The sequence below is a fragment of the Centroberyx gerrardi genome, chromosome 23, assembly GCF_048128805.1.
Source record: "Centroberyx gerrardi isolate f3 chromosome 23, fCenGer3.hap1.cur.20231027, whole genome shotgun sequence".
Taxonomy (NCBI): Eukaryota; Metazoa; Chordata; class Actinopteri; order Beryciformes; family Berycidae; genus Centroberyx; species Centroberyx gerrardi.
Window position 1 is genome coordinate 7574565 of NC_136019.1, and position 18458 is coordinate 7593022.

Sequence of the window (18458 nt, forward strand, 5' to 3'; positions counted from 1 at the left end):
CGTAAAGGTTCTGCTAATGTACTAATGAAAATCAGAAAGGATGAACTGTGAGTCAATGCATTTATTTATTCAATTGTTTTCTAAATTAGACATCTTACATTATGCACAAATCTTCTTTTACATAGACTAGACATAATGTGAAAATAAATGATGTGTCTCAATAGTTTGATTTCTTTCTCCTTCTTTGAAACATACATGGAGTCTCACTAAATAACACTGTGGACTCTACAAAACAGTAAGAACAGAGTAACAGTGATTTTGGCTCGGCTGAAATATTTTCCAGTGCCTGCAGGTATTGAATTCACTATCGTTTGCTCTCACTCCATGTCACTGCTCCCATCTTCAGACACTTTTCAGCGGCCATTTTGTCCCAATAAACATTCAGTTTACTTTGACTGGGAAAGTCAAATGGAACAAGAGAAAGAAAACCATTTCCCAAACAAGTCTTTGTCTCTGAAGGCAGTTCTGCTCTTTCAACATATAAACTATTTTTAATCATTTATTTACAGTTAGGATTTGACTGATAGGGTTTTTGAAGGCTGATACCCATATTTTTGTATTGAAGCTGCTGATATCAATATTTTGTGCTGATATTCTGTATTTAAGTTTCACCATTTTCATGCCAAAATATAAAATAAAAAAACTTACAAGGATTCAGCATTTTCCGGAGATTTTTTTTTTCCTGGCAGGATTGAAAAGCCTCTGAAAGAGCTTTTAGACCACAGCTTAAAAACTCTCCATTGAAAGCCATGTTCATTAAATTATTTTAGGTTTGTTAGCAGCTCCTTCATTCAGAGTGAGGCAGGTTTCATCACAGGTTTTACAGTCTGCCTCCCTGAAGCTGTTGAGTAAAATCACATCCTCTCCTCCATCATATCAGCAGTGAACAACACTGACAGGCCCATATCCAATTTTTATTGAAAGGCCAATGCCAGTCCAATATCAACAAACCGATATATCAGTGTGACCTGATTTGCAGTACAAAAGTCATGTCAGATATTCAGCTCCTTCACTACCATAACTTGATCAGCTCTGCAAAGTCTCTATCCAGATAAATCCCAGGATAGAGCGGCTGAGTGAAAGTGGTGTGGACTTTGTGGAGCAGGGTCATCGTGTCAGAGACGCTATAAAAGGACAGAGTACCTGCCTCATAATCCAGGTACACTCCGACCCTGGAGGAACGACGGCCTGACACTTCTGTTCCTACATTATTGTGTTGGAAAGAGTCACCATGTTGAGAGCAGTCTAAACTCCAGGACTTGTCATTACGTCCAAAAAGTGAGTCAACTGACGTTCTGCTGATGTCTTTGTATGAAACTGCTGCAGACAGAGTGTTAGCCTTCCACTCCACCTCCCAATAACATCGCCCAGACAAACCCTCTCTGCACAACACTTGGTAAAACTTAGTAAACCTGTCTGAGTGAGCAGGATAAACTTTCTTATTAGATACCACCGTCACCCTCCGGTTGTCTTCTGACAGGGAGAGACGTTGGTAGACTGAGTTCTCATCCAGTGTGAGAGGACAGCAATCTGTCAGAAGAGCAAAGCAGAAACCAAAGTGAGTATTAATATCAACCTACTGCCATTCAGATAATTATTAATGCATTAATATGTTGTAGAATTGTACAGAGTGAAATATCATTTCCTTACAGCGTAAAAAGTCTTCTCTGGTCTGTGGCTCTGGTGGCAGTAAAACATCTACAGAAGACACTAGAATAAAGAAACAAAACAGAATCATCACTTCCTAAATAGCACTGGACATGTGTAAAGCCACTACATTCCTCTGAATGGATATTTCTATTCCTGTCAGCTACCTGTGGCAGAGATCCTGGGCCATGTGTCCTTCAGGATGCTCTCTAGTTTCTCTCTCAGGTCAGACACAGAGTCACTCACATCTCTGAAGTAACGTAGAGGAGCAACAACAACACTAGGCAAGTCTGGAGATTCACTGGGACTGGAGAGAGACTGGAAACTCTGGAGAGAGACCAGGAAGAAAGACACACACACACACACACACACACTCACACACACACACACAGTTCCTTTGAATGACAATCTTTTCTTTCTGGAATAATGATTTTTATATTTTGTTATATATCAGCTATGAGTTCAATTCTGTGTTTTGAATAAATTAGGATTATTAGAATGTTTTTCAAAAAAGATAATCATGGTGGGCCAGAAGAAAAGAATACAGACAGCAAAATACTGATAAGGATGATATGTGTGTAATGATAAATAATGCAGGTGAAGTCAATTCCTTTGAATGACAATGTTTTCTTTCTGGAATAATGCTGTTTATGTTTTTCTGCAGATCAGATTATGTCTTGAATAAATTAGGATTAATTGAAGGTTTTTCAAAAAAAGACAATCATGGTGGCCTGGTGGGCCAGTGAGCCAAAAGATAACATTAATATCAAGAAGAAGTATGGTATTATTGGATAGAATATTTTAAACAAAATGTAAAACATGCAACATTCTTCCAGCTCAGCCAATAGAAAAATCCTCTGATGACATACACACTCAATGTTTTCTATCTGCATAACTGTTGCATGACTGAATAAACTCCATTAAATTAATTTGCATTGTCTTTAAAATGTCAAATTCACAACAGTTTACTTGAAGGTAAACAAAGTAACGTTATACCAGTAAATGCAGGGAGGAAGGCAATACAAAGTCAAGGTTCACAATGGCATGAAGAAAATAATTTAAGAGTATTATTTGCTACCAGCACAAAATACCAAATTGGTAAATTGGTCTCTCTGCCTCTTCTACGATGGATTTCTCCCTGTATGACTGTTGAATGTCGGCGAAAATTGTGAATCTAGAAAGAAGCTCTCACTCTTTGATTCTGAGGGACTGACACCAAAACCTGATGTTTACTGCTGATGTTTTAGAGTGTTGAACATTTTCCTGCTATCAAACTCCATTGTAGCTGAACTGGAAATATCGTGACCTGATGTCACATTGTCTACACTTGGCCAGTAAGTCACAGGAATAAGAGAAATAAACCACTAAACTACAAAATGGGCCCAGAAATACAAGATAAATCATCAATAACTGTTTGTAACAGTGTTAAAGTGTTTTGGGGTGGATCTTCCTTTAAGTTGTAACAATTAACTTTGATCAAACTATGTGATCTCCCAAAATAATATGCTTATCATTTGTTACAATGTCACTTTTGGACAGCAGATGTCGCTTTTGGACAATTTGTTCAACGTTGCTTTGGTCTAAATGTAAATCAACTCAAATAAAGGAGTTTGGGGGTTTTACAGTAAAGACAGAATGTGTCTTGGCTATAAAGCACTGCAGGAAACTTTGTGATTATTCAATGTTATTATTCAATTCAATTAAACTATCTTTAAAATAATACATTCATTTTAAAGAGTTAAAGTCCACTCAGACTGAAAAGTGTGTGTTACCTGAATGAAACGGATGTGGTCGTCAGCATGCGACAGCTGTTCCAGTTCAGTGTCTCTCCTCCTCAGCTTGGCGATCTCCTCCTCCAGCTGCAGCAGCAGTTCTTCAGCCTGACCGACTGCAGTCTTCTCCTGGGCTCTGATCAGCTGCTTCACCTCACTGCGCCTCCTCTGGATGGAGCAGATCAGCTCAGTGAAGATCAGCTCACAGGCCTCCACTGCGGTCTGGGCAGAACTCTGCTAGTACAAACACACACATGGTGCCTGCTTTACAAAGTGCACTTCTTTTAAGGCGGCAGGGCGGCCCGCCGGTTAGAGACACCGCCGTCCTCAGCTGGACCGCTTGGGTTCAAGCCCCCGTGTCGACAAGCATCCACCCTGCTGAAATGGGACTGAACAAGACACTGAAACCCCACCAGCTCTAGTGGCACTGTTCTGTAGCTGAGCCTGACCTCTGACCTCCCTGTGGAGGGGACAGAGAAAACACTACTTCCCTATGGGGATCAATGAAGCAAAACATTACATTCAACACCAAAGTCTACAGTTAATGCTCGTTTACAGAAAATACATGAGAACAGACAGATTTTGAGATGATTCTACATCTTTTTTGCAGCCAAAAGAAATCGATTAGATGGCAGCTTTACTGAAAAGTTACAAGGCAAATTTGAGATTACAAATGGCTGTGATTATTTGCTCATTCATAAGACTGATTTAAAATTGATTGATTGTCCCTCAGAGTAATGAACCTGGATTAAAGGGGGAAAGGAACCACTGATCTGATGCACATTTACTGTAGTGTCTATGTAGAAACTTACACTATCTCCATTATACTGCCTGAAACATCTTTGACAGGAGCAGAAGTCCAGAGAATTCACACAGTGTTAAAAAGAGAAGCTTGCACACTGCAGCTGAAGACCCAAATATACAAATCTGGACTAGAGATCTTCTATATTAGTCCATTCATCAGCCTGTAATGTTGAAAGTGTAAATGGTGATAAAATGCCCTGTGCAAACATTTGGCTCCTATTCAGACCTTCCTCAGTGCCATTTTACACTGAACTGATTCCATGAATGAATGCCAAGTCTTTAACGAGACGTGCCCACATGGCTGTGAGCCCTTTAGCAGACACATGGGATCATATACTGTGCTCCCATTTCCACACCTTGAGATCCTCCACAGCCTGGCTCAGCTCCTTCAGCTCCCTCTCTCTCTCCTGGACTCTCTCCTGGACTTTCTGCTGACTCACAATCAGCTGTTTCTGGAAGACAATATTAGGATTGGTGCATCAGGAAGTGTTTTCTCTGTGGCTGGTTGTATTTCTAACACCATAAATGTTACACTGGACATTTGAGTCGTAGCTCAACCAAAGAGCAAAAACGTGAAAACATTTCTTTGTCAATGAATATGTTTTATAGCCACAGATGTTGTCAACAAGTTATTCTGGTCCTACCTGTCTCTCAGCTCTCTCTGCTGCAATTGACACAATTTTGTGGCCCTGATGCTCATCTATGATGCACAGATAGCAGACACACTGCTGGTCTGTGCGACAGTAGACCTCCATCAGCTTGTCATGCTTAGAGCACATCTTTTCCTGCAGCGGGGCCGTGGCTGAGACCAGCTTGTGCTTCTGCAACACAGGAACGCTGTAGTGAGGCTGGAGGTGAGCTGCACAGTAAGAGGCCGCGCACGCCAAGCAAGACATAGTGGCTTTGTTGCGTCTGGTCCCGGTGCAGAAATCACAGGCCACATCTGCTGGGCCGGCACAGGCCAGAGCAGCAGAGGGAGAAGCCTGTTGGCCGCCTGTCTTCTTCAGCTTCTCCACAACCTGGGAGGAAAAGAAAAGGAGGAGAGGTCATTCACTGACGAGCAACAAGTGGAATACATGGGGTGTGTGACAAAAGTACAGTGAGAAATAACACATTTCTATGTCTCCTTTAAATGTTAAACTAATGGACCACAGTGATGAAGCAATTCCCACTGTGGAATAAATAAAGTAACACTGCTACTGTTTCCAGCAGCACTACTACTACTGTTTCTAGCTCTACTTCTCCTACCAGTACTATTTTTCCAGCCCACCTCAGCCAGCATGTTGTTCCTCCGAAGAACAGGCCTGGGACTGAAGCTCTCCCTGCACTGAGGGCAGCTGTACACTCCCTTCTCTTCCTCCTGGTCCCAGCAACCCTCAATACAGCTTCTGCAGTAACTGTGTCCACAGTGGAGAGTGACTGGATCTTTTAGAAGGTCCAGACAGATTGAACAGCAGAACTGATCCTGGTCCAGCACAACTGCATGCTGCTGCTGTTCAGCCATTTTACTGACAACCACTTTCACACAGGCAGAGAAGAGTTTCGTTTTCTCTGAAAAGACTTGGGGAAAGAAGGGGCTGGACTTCCTGGTTCTGCTCAGAGGGGCGGGGCTTTAAAGAGCAGCTTTATCTTTGGGTGAAAGTTACAAAGTGAATGAACAGGATAAAGGAAAACCTGTCTAAAAAGAATTTAGACTAAATTAAGTACGCAAGCAAAAAGAGACTTTCCTTACAGAGATTTAAAAAGTATGATATTATTGTTATTATGAAATCACTTATCAGTTTCCAATGTGTGATGGATCAACAAACCCCATTCTGCTGATCTCTTAATATAAGATTGCAGCATAAATACCAGTGTGTGTTAATGGTTTTATGAAAAAAGAGAGACATGACAAGACTTGTGAGCAATCAGCTGTTTTATTGTTGAATCATTCATTTGTAACAAAGCAATAAGCATTTAATGTAGAAATAAACAGATCAAATTAAAAAGAATGGGAAATCATCATCTTCCAACACCTCAAACTCATGTAAAGTTGTCTGGAACAAAGCTGAACCTGCCTTACGTAAAGTAAAGGTGAATCTCACTCTGTGATCCACCTCACTGTCTCAGGCTTCAGCTGCTCCTCAGACTTGGCTGTGTCACAGAATCCAGGAGTGTCGATCAAAGTAAAGCTTCTTCCCTCGACAGATCTGGACTCTGCTGGACATGAACTTGTTTGAGAGTTGGGAGAATCACTTATCTGGAACACAGTCTCTCTAAATATGGAGTTTCCTGCGCTGTTTCTCCCAGCTCCAGTTTTCCCCATCAGGACAATCCTGCTTGTATTCAGCACTAGAAGAGAATAAATTACTATATCAGTAATACTGTCTCTTGCTCCTTTACCTTGTCACTTGGGTTCTGGAAGTGTTTTGATTCATTTGTGGTGTCGCAGTAAAAATTACACAATGTGAAATATGGCTCAGTAAGAGAAAGAATGCTTTATGTACACATTAGTCAATAATCCCTATTGAAGACATTTTTTAACATGTTATCATCCTACATGTTAGTGAAGACAGACAGATTCATATTTTCTCATGTTGAATATCTTTGATAACATGAAACCATCAGTGAGGGACCAGAGAGACCTGAGAGCTGCACACTGTTAGGAAACTCTCAACTAAAAAGAGACGCTGACACTGTACTTTGGGATTGTCTGCTCATTTCACTTTCTGTTCTGATGGAAACTGTCACAGCTGTCATGGAAACATGAGAAATTGAAGGTTGAAACATTAATATTTCTCATCACAATCCCAACCAGCGATTCATTTCACTGCAGTCTATCAGCAGACTCCTTATCTGGTCTCATCAGCTGATGTTGGTCTGTATGGATCTAAGTTGTGGTGATTTGTTATGTGTTTTGTATTATGCCTTTTGATTGTGTTGCTGGATTTTAGTGTGTGTGTGTTTGTGTGTGTGTGTGTGTGTGTGTGTGTGTGTTAGGTAAATGAGGCAGGTAACCTCACCCACTGCTCAGCCTGGTTCTGGTTTTCCTGCTCATTTGTTTGTTCTGTTTGACATTTTGATGGAGGCTGATCTTTCTTCCACCACAAACTGAACAAACTTTGTTTTCTTTTTTGCTCTGCTAGCTTGTTAGCGGTAGCATAAAGCAGGTGTATTCAATTACAGATCCAGCAGCTGCTGTCACACAGATTTACTACACAGCAGGTCTATCAGAATATCTAACAATTATCCATATTTTAAAAAAATAAATTAGAAATAATATACTTTATTTGCAAATATCTTTTCTAAAAACAATGTTTACAAAGTGCTGCAAATAGACCTACAACAAAACACAAAGAAGTAGGAAATGAGGTAAAAGCACCTAGAAATTAAAAAATAAAAAATAAAAAAAATTGGATGAAAAGTATGGAAAATAAAAACAAGAAAAAAAAAGGTTTCGATTTTATACAGGTTTACGTTGTTATTTTATGACTACTAAAACCAAGTAAAACCAACTAGGCCTATATTTAAACAAATAATCGTTTTAATTGTGAATGTTTAATTACTTTATTGAATCAATGCAGAAGTGCAGTTTTTATTTGTAGGAAATAAAGAAGCTGAACCAAAAATATTAGAACGAACACACACACGGAACACAGACAAACACCATGGACTGCAGGCTAAACACACACACACACTCACGCCACAAAGTTAATGTTGCAGTTTATTATATGGGAGCAGCAGAGGGAGGAAGAGGGTTGATCAGATATTGTAGCTTCTTCCCGACAGTGGAGCAGGTTGCACCGCAGTGCGCATGAAGCGGACCCCGGACCCCCGTTTTAATTCAAACCACAGCCCGCTTTTCTGGACCGCAGCGAGTCCGAAAACAGACTTTCGGCGTAAACGGTCTCGGGTCCGAAAAAAACCCTCAAAACTCTTTAGTCAAGCTTTATTGTTGTCTGTCTAAATGTGTCTGCTGCAGTCTAGACCAGGTTTCCCAAGGACAAGAAATGCTCGACCTTAACTGGATGAACATGTTAAATGAAGATCAAATTAACAAATTAATCAAAGCCTATTTATTATAATGAAATGAAATGCAATTAAATTACATTTCAGACTGGAGTTTTACAGCTGTATCTTTACCCAGAGCAGAAGTGAGTTAAAGCATAATTATGCTAAACTGATTAATGCCTGATCTAATTGTTATCTTACATTTGACATCAGTAATTATCTTCAAACAACAAAAGCATGTTTCAAAAGTGATTTATGGTGGAAAAGAACATTCTGGGAGTAATTTAGTCATCAGTTCTGAGTTTGGAGAACATTATTATTCACAGCTGTATAGAGGATCAAAAATATGATTTAAACCAAAATGTGTAAAGTTCAGCGTGTGTCAGATTAATGTCTAGCGCTCAGTGTTGACAGATTATGACTGAAAGAAGAAACCTTCACTCACCGTCCATGCTGTCAATGAAGAGATCAGTGCAGAGTGACAGACTCTTCATCACGGCTGGTTTCCCTTTAAGTCTCTTTAAGAGTCAATACAGTCACGGTGTTGTTAGGCAAAGCTAGGCGACTGCCTCAGGCCCCACAAAAGACAAGGATATCAAATAATATACTTACTTTTCATCAACTTGCCCTACGAAAGATAAAGGACAGAAACTGCATGAGACCAAGACAGAGAGAAACTGACAAACATGACTTCATTATCTTCATCTGCATCATCTCCTGTCCTGACAACAGTATTCTTGGTGCAGAAGTGGATAATGTGTAGTGTGTTGTAGCACTAATGGGTCTAATCTGTGTGAGAATGAAATCTAAACTTGTGTCATGACGTTTGAGCTTTGAAAAACACAAAAATAGTTCCTGCTGTTTCCCGTTGTTGGGAAGGAGAGTGAAAAAACTTAATTTCCCCTTTTCTCCCATAACTACTAAATGGCTAGACTGAGCCTGGTCCTGTATTGCTGCTGCTTGCAGCTATAATAAATGTTTTTATTCTTCTATTTTGAGGAAGATTTTTTCATTCAGCATCGGTTCAGAAAAATAAACCAGATCAAATCTTCCATAAAAAAACAATTCACTTTAGCCTGTGAAAACGTATCTTCCCATAAAGGTTCTGTTGAAAATCAGAAATGATGAACTGTGAGTCAATGCATTTATTTATTTATTATTTTCTAAATTAGACATCTTACAAAATACACAAATCCTCTTTCACATAGACGAGACATAATGTGAAAATAAATTATGTGTCTCAATAGTTTGATTTCTTTCTCCTTCTTTGAAACATACATGGAGTCTCACTAAATAACACTGTGGACTCTACAAAACAGTAAGAACAGAGTAACAGTGATTTTGGCTCGGCTGAAATATTTTCCAGTGCCTGCAGGTATTGAATTCACTATCGTTTGCTCTCACTCCATGTCACTGCTCCCATATTCAGACACTTTTCAGCAGCCATTTTGTCCCAATAAACATTCAGTTTACTTTGACTGGGAAAGTCAAATGGAACAAGAGAAAGAAAACCATTTCCCAAACAAGTCTTTGTCTCTGAAGGCAGTTCTGCTCTTTCAACTAGTAAACAATTTTTAATCATTTATTTACAGTTAGGTATTGACTGATAGGGATTTTGAAGGCTGATACTGATACCCATACTTTTGTACTGAAGCTGCTGAATATTTTGTGCTGATATTCTGTATTTACGTTTCACCATTTTTGTGCCAAAAATTCAAAGAAAATACAAGGATTCAGTGTTTTCTGTGGATTTCTTTTTCTTGGCAGGGTTGACAGAGATTTAAGACAAAAACTTAAAAACTCTCCATTGAAAGCCATGTTAATTAAATTATTTTAGGTTAGTTAGAAGCTCCTTAATTCAGAGTAAGGCAGGTTTCATCACAGGTTTTACAGTCTGCCTCCCTGAAGCTGTTGAGTAAAATCACATCCTCTCCTCCATCATATCAGCAGTGAACAACACTGACAGGCCAATATCCAATTTTTATTGAAAGGCCAATGTCAGTCTAATACCAGCAAACCAATATATCAGTCTGACCTGATTTGCAGTACAAAAGTCATGTTAGATATTCAGCTCCTTCACTACCATAACTTGATCAGCTCTGCAAACTCTCCATACAGATAAATCCCAGGATGGAGCGGCTGAGTGAAAGTGGTGTGGACTTTGTGGAGCAGGGTCATCGTGTCAGAGACGCTATAAAAGGACAGAGTACCTGCCTCATAATCCAGGTACACTCCGACCCTGGAGGAACGACGGCCTGACACTTTTGTTTTTACTTTATTGTGTTGGAAAGAGTCATCATGTTGAGAGCAAACTAAACTCCAGGACTTGTCATTACTTCCAAAAAGTGAGTCATCTGACGTTCTGCTGATGTCTTTGTATGAAACTGCTGCATACAGAGTGTAACCCTTCCACTCCACCTCCCAATAACATCGCCCAGACAAACCCTCTCTGCACAACACTTGGTAAAACTTAGTAAACCTGTCTGAGTGAGCAGGATAAACTTTCTCATAAGATACCGCCGTCACCCTCCGGTTGTCTTCTGACAGGGAGAGATATGGGAAGACTGAGTTCTCATCCAGTGTGAGAGGACAGCAATCTGTCAGAAGAGCAAAGCAGAAACCAAAGTGAGTATTAATATCAACCTACTGCCATTCAGATAATTATTAATGCATTAATATGTTGTAGAATTGTACAGAGTGAAATATCATTTCCTTACAGCGTAAAAAGTCTTCTCTGGTCTGTGGCTCTGGTGGCAGTAAAACATCTACAGAAGACACTAGAATAAAGAAACAAAACAGAATCATCACTTCCTAAATAGCACTGGACATGTGTAAAGCCACTACATTCCTCTGAATGGATATTTCTATTCCTGTCAGCTACCTGTGGCAGAGATCCTGGGCCATGTGTCCTTCAGGATGCTCTCTAGTTTCTCTCTCAGGTCAGACACAGAGTCACTCACATCTCTGAAGTAACGTAGAGGAGCAACAACAACACTAGGCAAGTCTGGAGATTCACTGGGACTGGAGAGAGACTGGAAACTCTGGAGAGAGACCAGGAAGACACACACACACACACACACACACACACACACACACGTAGAGGGAAAGAAAACAGACAGCAAAACACTGATAAGGATGATATGTGTGTAATGATAAAGAATGTAGTTGAAGTAAATTATTTTCTTTCTTTCATAATGCTGTTTATATTTTGCTACATATCAGCTATGAGTTCAGTCCTGTGTTTTGAATAAATTAGGATTAATTGAACATTTTTCAAAAAAGACAATCATGGTGGCCTGGTGGGCCAGTGAGACAAAAAATAATATTAATATCAAGAAGAAGTATGGTATTATTGGATAGAATATTTTAAATAAAATGTAAAAGATTGAAATTTATTCTCTCTTCCAGTTTACTTGAAGGTAAACAAAGTAACGTTATACCAGAAAATGCAGGGAGGAAGGCAGTACAAAGTCAAGGTTCACAATGGCATGAAGGAAATAATTATAATTATTATACAATGTTGCTTTGGTCTAAATGTAAATCAACTCAAATAAAGGAGTTTGGGGACGGAGTGTGTCTTGGCTATGAAGCACTGCAGGAAACTTTGTGATTATTCAATGATGTGGAAATGTCATCAAAACTATCTTTAAAGAAACGCTTTAATTTTAAAGAGTTAAAGTCCACTCAGACTGAAAAGTGTGTGTTACCTGAATGAAACGGATGTGGTCGTCAGCATGCGACAGCTGTTCCAGTTCAGTGTCTCTCCTCCTCAGCTTGGCGATCTCCTCCTCCAGCTGCAGCAGCAGTTCTTCAGCCTGACCGACTGCAGTCTTCTCCTGGGCTCTGATCAGCTGCTTCACCTCACTGCGCCTCCTCTGGATGGAGCAGATCAGCTCAGTGAAGATCAGCTCACAGGCCTCCACTGCGGTCTGGGCAGAACTCTGCTAGTACAAACACACACATGGTGCCTGCTTTACAAAGTGCACTTCTTTTAAGGCGGCAGGGCGGCCCGCCGGTTAGAGACACCGCCGTCCTCAGCCGGACCGCTTGGGTTCAAGCCCCCGTGTCGACAAGCATCCACCCTGCTGAAATGGGACTGAACAAGACACTGAAACCCCACCAGCTCTAGTGGCACTGTTCTGTAGCTGAGCCTGACCTCTGACCTCCCTGTGGAGGGGACAGAGAAAACACTACTTCCCTATGGGGATCAATGAAGCAAAACATTACATTACAGTCTACAGTTAATGCTCGTTTACAGAAAACACATGAGAACAGACAGATTTGGAGACTATTCTACATCTTTTTTGCAGCCAAAAGAAATAGATTAGATGGCAGCTTTACTGAAAAGTTACAAGGCAATTTGTGATTACAAATGGCTGTGATTATTTGCTCATTCATAAGACTTGTGGTAAAATTGTGAGGATTGTCCCTCAGAGTAATGAACCTGGATTAAAGGGGGAAAGGAACCACTGATCTGATGGACATTTACTGTAGTGTCTATGTAGAAACTTACACTATCTCCATTATACTGCCTGAAACGTCTTTGGCAGGAGCAGAAGTCCAGAGAATTCACACAGTGTTAAAAAGAGAAGCTTGCACACTGCAGCTGAAGACCCAAATATACAAATCTGGACTAGAGATCTTCTATATTAGTCCATTCATCAGCCTGTAATGTTGAAAGTGTAAATGGTGATAAAATGCCCTGTGCAAACATTTGGCTCCTATTCAGACCTTCCTCAGTGCCATTTTACACTGAACTGATTCCATGAATGAATGCCAAGCCTTTAACGAGACGTGCCCACATGGCTGTGAGCCCTTTAGCAGACACATGGGATCATATACTGTGCTCCCATTTCCACACCTTGAGATCCTCCACAGCCTGGCTCAGCTCCTTCAGCTCCCTCTCTCTCTCCTGGACTCTCTCCTGGACTTTCTGCTGACTCACAATCAGCTGTTTCTGGAAGACAATATTAGGATTGGTGCATCAGGAAGTGTTTTCTCTGTGGCTGGTTGTATTTCTAACACCATAAATGTTACACTGGACATTTGAGTCGTAGCTCAACCAAAGAGGAAAAACATGAAAACATTTATTTGTCAATTAATATGCTTTATAGCCACAGATGTTGCCAACAAGTTATTTTGGTCCTACCTGTCTCTCAGCTCTCTCTGCTGCAACTGACACTGTATTGTGGCTCTTATGCTCATCTATGGCACACAGATAGCAGACACACTGCTGGTCTGTGCGACAGTAGACCTCCATCAGCTTGTCATGCTTAGAGCACATCTTTTCCTGCAGCGGGGCCGTGGCTGAGACCAGCTTGTGCTTCTGCAACACAGGAACGCTGTAGTGAGGCTGGAGGTGAGCTGCACAGTAAGAGGCCGCGCACGCCAAGCAAGACATAGTGGCTTTGTTGCGTCTGGTCCCGCTGCAGAAATCACAGGCCACATCCGCTGGGCCGGCACAGGCCAGAGCAGCAGAGGGAGAAGCCTGTTGGCCGCCTGTCTTCTTCAGCTTCTCCACAACCTGGGAGGAAAAGAAAAGGAGGAGAGGTCACTCACTGACGAGCAACAAGTAGAATACATGGGGTGTGTGACAAAAGTACAGTGAGAAATAGTAACACTGCTACTGTTTCCAGCAGCACTACTACTACTGTTTCTAGCTCTACTTCTCCTACCAGTACTATTTTTCCAGCCCACCTCAGCCAGCATGTTGTTCCTCCGAAGAACAGGCCTGGGACTGAAGCTCTCCCTGCACTGAGGGCAGCTGTACACTCCCTTCTCTTCCTCCTGGTCCCAGCAACCCTCAATACAGCTTCTGCAGTAATTGTGTCCACAATAGATAGTGACTGGATCTTTTAGAAGGTCCAGACAGATTGAACAGCAGAACTGATCCTGGTCCAGCACAACTCCATGCTGCTGCTGTTCAGCCATTTTACTGACAACCACTTTCACACAGGCAGAGAAGAGTTTCGTTTTCTCTGGAAAGACTTGGGGAAAGAAGGGGCTGGACTTCCTGGTTCTGCTCAGAGGGGCGGGGCTTTAAAGAGCAGCTTTATTTTATGGTTGAGAGTTGTAAAGTGAATATAGCTGCAAGCAGACATCAGGCAGCTGGGACAGTTTAGCCATTTTGTCAACAGAAAAAATACAGTAAAAAAGGAGGAGAAAAATGCAACCTGTTAGGCCTAAATAATGTCTTTAAACTGTTAAAGGAACTTAGAGATCATAACAACAGGCTGCATCATCATTAATCTATTGGCATGAAAGATTTGCATAGTAGTATGAGTAATCAGTAGGCATCATACAATGAACTATTACCATATTACCTATTATTAGAAATAAAAATGATATGCAGTAGAATAAGATCATACTGGAAATATAGCAACTTGTGACAAAGTATGACTATCAAATGATTACTAAATCTAATATTTATTGGCTTGACTCATTGATGAACATATTGCCTCAGTCTATCATAACTGCATTTTGGCTATAGCCACTAACTGTTGCCACCCACTGGACAGCCCATGGCCCTGCCACTGAGTGAAGGCTTGCATGACAGTAAAATTGTCATGAATTCAATTTTGAAGATCAAATTCTGAAAATCATTTTTGAAAATAACTTTTACTAAGATTAGTCAAAGCATTAAGGAAATATAAACATTTGAATCTTTCATCCATTATTATTTGCCAAAAAAACGTCCAAACCGACTGACAAGATGTGATCATGTGGTCAGTGTGATAAACTATCTGCTCTAGGACACCAAACTATCCTGCAGAAACACACATCTTAGAGGGAACACTGGACACCCATGGGTGCTCCTCCATGTGATTTAGTTTTAGATATGGCTTCCCAATAGATTTCTGGCCCGACCTGTGCGCTCTAATATAATGATGAAAGCAAACAACTCAAAGTTCAATCTTGGACTCAGGCTTAGGTATGGCAAGTGCCACCTTTTCAGTTTCACTCCCTTTTCATAAGGTCTCTGTATCTAAACACTGTAGACATTTTCCACTGTCTCATCTTTATAACAGTCACTAAAATAAATGCTGTATAGAATTCTGTTATCAAGTGATACTCTTTGATGAATAGATAATGTAAAAATGATATTTGATTCAATCTTTCAGACCCCATTGCTGTCACTTGTACTTGGGAACGCTTGGAAACAATATTAAGCCTATAGTATCTATTATTCATTGTATTTCAGAACTACTTCAAACAATTGGATAAAAATCTATCATTGGTGATCATTATTGTATCTCTTGTGAAAAAACAAAAAAAAACAACGTAAAACTAATTGTAATCTAATTGTTTCTGTAAACTCAGGTTGGATCTAATCAAAGGAATAAAGGTTTGTTTTTTCAGAGAAGAAAAGCACCATGTAATGAAAAGCAATGCAATTTATTTAAATGCTCAAACGGCACAAGGCACAACACACACACACACACACACACACACACACACACACACACACTGTGGTGTCTCCCCCCTCCACTGCCACCTAACCGCCAGCAGAGGGAGCCAGAGAGCAGGGCGGAGCCGGCGTCAGTTGGGGATGGGAGTTGGTAATGATACATCCACTGCCAGCTCACTGTAACCTGGAGGAAACCCAGCTGACCCCAACCAGCAATCAGACTCTCTCTGGATACAGAACAGGTGTTGGAGGAGAGGGAGAGGACAGGAGGAAAGACAGCCGTACACTCCTCTACCCAGAGACCTGTGATCTGGAAGGACGACAAGCTGTAACCCTGCTGTGTTACTGTTGTGTTGCAAACCTGTCTCGCCTCCGTTTCCCTGTGTGTGTGTGTGTGTGTGTGTGTGTGTGTGCCTCCAGAAAGACGGAGGCCGACAAAGCATAAAGGCCAGTGACTGAAGCACCTCGAGTGACGTACCCCAGGCTTCCTGGTCCGGGGTACATACCCTGAGTGACATACCCTGGTTTTCCTGGACCAGGGTATGTCATTCGCCTTTAATTTTGTTCCCAAGTACTTGCAGTGAACAACAGTTTCCTCTGCACTGAGCCAACAAACTCAGAGTTCCAGGCTTGTAGCATAAATTGCTGATTTTTTGTGATTTGTTAAAGTTTAAAATTTTGAACTGTTACTCTATAGCGCCACCATTAGGCCAGTTGTCTCCATATTACAGTACACCTAGTTTTGTTCTTGTCACCAAAGTTTCATGCATTTTCATTCATGAGAAGGCAGTTTTAACAGAAAGAAAGAAGACATTAAATAACAATAGGCTGCCAGGCCTATGGGCCCGGCCGCCTAAATATACAAGATACAGGAAACTGACTAAAAAGGTAGAGGCTAAATTAAGTTTGTAGCAATACTGGCTAATGAAAATCATACTAAATAGTCTAGTCTAGTGCATTAACTTAATATATTTTAAGTGAGGAAGTACAGTCAATGTAAATAAAGAGATGACAAATATTGCTGTGATTGGGACACAGTTTATACAGTTCAGTCCTTTTTCTGTTTTACGACTGGTTTCACCTAAATTCTGTCTTCAAGGCCAAATTAGTTAACACATCATTTTGTTTTATCTTTTGAACGTGGTGTGACAAATAGCTCAGGGAGAAGTACAATACCAGCGGTGAAATGACTCTCAAGACACAGATTCGCAGGTGCTAAAATTATTTAGTTCTTTATTTTTACAAGTGTGGTGCAGGTAGGATGCTGAAACTCCAGTGTGGTTTCTCCCAGTCCGGTAGTGGTGGCTGAACTCGGGAGGAGGAGGGAACTCTGGCCTGGGAACACACAGCAGAGAGGGTAAGTGAGGGTAACTGGTCCGGGGGAGCCGGCTCACGATGCCGATGGTCCGTAGTCCAAACCTCGCTGTCAGCTCCGTTCCTACTGGGTCGTTCGGCCGGGGCACACACACTTTCTCATTGAGGAAACAAGCAGAGGTCAACACAGCACAAGTCCGTTTATCCAGATGTCTTTCAATCGTAAATCTGTCTTGTCTATCCGTCTTGGAGAATCTGTTTGCTCTCCGTCAGAAACCACCTTCCTCTCCCTGAATGAGTGGAGCGGCTGGCTGAAGTAGGTCGATCGCTGATTGCTGATCTGCCGCAGCTGTGCTCTCTCCATCCCTGCCACATGAGGGCAGGAAGGTATCGGCCCTCCCACACTCTGCCCAGTGTTCTCCAGTGTGGGAGAGGGAGCTGTCCGTGGTGCTGAAGCCCAACTGAACCATCATTCTGGGCTGAGACTCCACAGTGGTGTTTCTCTCAGCTCTCCCCGCTAAAGGAAAGAGTCGGTGCCTTGTGATCCAGGTAGAGCCCGACCCCGGAGGAGCGAGGGCCTAAAATATCTCAACATGAAGAAGAAACGGCGGCCTTCAGCACTCTATTCTAACAGGACGGGCGGCAGGGAGGCCGAGCGCCGAAAGAGACCGTCCTTCAACCAGAGGAGCTCGCTTCAAGCATCCGCCCTGCTGAAGTGTCAGACGCTGTTCAGTGTTCACTACGCAGCGTCACAGCAACACAGTGAATCCCTATCAGCTACAGGGCTGCTGCTCTGTATCTGACCGTGACCTCTGACCTCCCTGTGGAGCAGGCAAGCAACAAGAGAATTCCTCTAAAGAGATCCAACAAGTGTCACATTACCCAAGACACCGAGAGAGAGAGAGAGGAAGACTGACAAGATGTTGTAGATGTTGTACTTTCTTCTTCTTCTTCTGGTTCTTTCTTTCCCCCCCATGTGTCCCCCATCTGTTTCATGTTGAATTACACATAAAACACACACACACACGCCTTCAGGGGTCAAACAGGGCGATGCTTTGTCACCCACTCTTTTTGCTGTGTATATAAATGAGTTTGCTAATGAGATTAAGTCACTAGAATGTGGAGTACAGTGCGGAGGTGAAAATGTCAGTATGCTGATGATATTATTCTGCTGGCTGAGTCAGAGGAGGATCTGCAAAAAATGTTGTTATGTGCTAAGGTGTGATGCAGTAAATGGAGAATGAGTATAAATGACAATAAAATTTCAATTTTATTTTGGGGGTGGAAAAGTTGAATTACACAAAATACTACAAATACCTATAGGATTATACTTGGATGAATATATGAGTTGTGTAAAAAGTACCACACTTCTCTCAGAGTCAGCTAGCAGAGCTCTTGGTGGTGTTATTGGTGAAACAGAGATGCTGAGAGACATGGGTTTCTCTACATACACCAAACTCTATCAAGCCTGTGTATGTCCAATCCTAGATGATGTAGCAGGGGTTTGGGGATATGAGAATCGC

General features: G+C 41.5%; 2 protein-coding genes across 2 annotated transcripts; both read right to left on the reverse strand.

The window, feature by feature from the left end:
- Positions 1-63: 63 nt before the first annotated feature.
- LOC144537870 (E3 ubiquitin/ISG15 ligase TRIM25-like) lies at positions 64-5748 on the reverse strand. The gene is made up of 7 exons (XM_078281741.1): positions 5494-5748; positions 4868-5242; positions 4580-4675; positions 3420-3653; positions 1815-1974; positions 1651-1710; positions 64-1530 (listed from the first exon to the last, which is right to left on the reverse strand). Exons 1-7 carry the CDS (start codon positions 5725-5727, stop codon positions 1013-1015), a joined length of 1677 nt encoding a protein of 558 aa, XP_078137867.1. The 5' UTR covers positions 5728-5748; the 3' UTR covers positions 64-1012.
- A 3644-nt stretch (positions 5749-9392) lies between these two features.
- Positions 9393-14165, reverse strand: LOC139920848 (tripartite motif-containing protein 16-like). The gene is made up of 7 exons (XM_078281739.1): positions 13911-14165; positions 13363-13737; positions 13075-13170; positions 11921-12154; positions 11095-11254; positions 10931-10990; positions 9393-10810 (listed from the first exon to the last, which is right to left on the reverse strand). Exons 1-7 carry the CDS (start codon positions 14142-14144, stop codon positions 10293-10295), a joined length of 1677 nt encoding a protein of 558 aa, XP_078137865.1. The 5' UTR covers positions 14145-14165; the 3' UTR covers positions 9393-10292.
- Positions 14166-18458: the final 4293 nt, after the last annotated feature.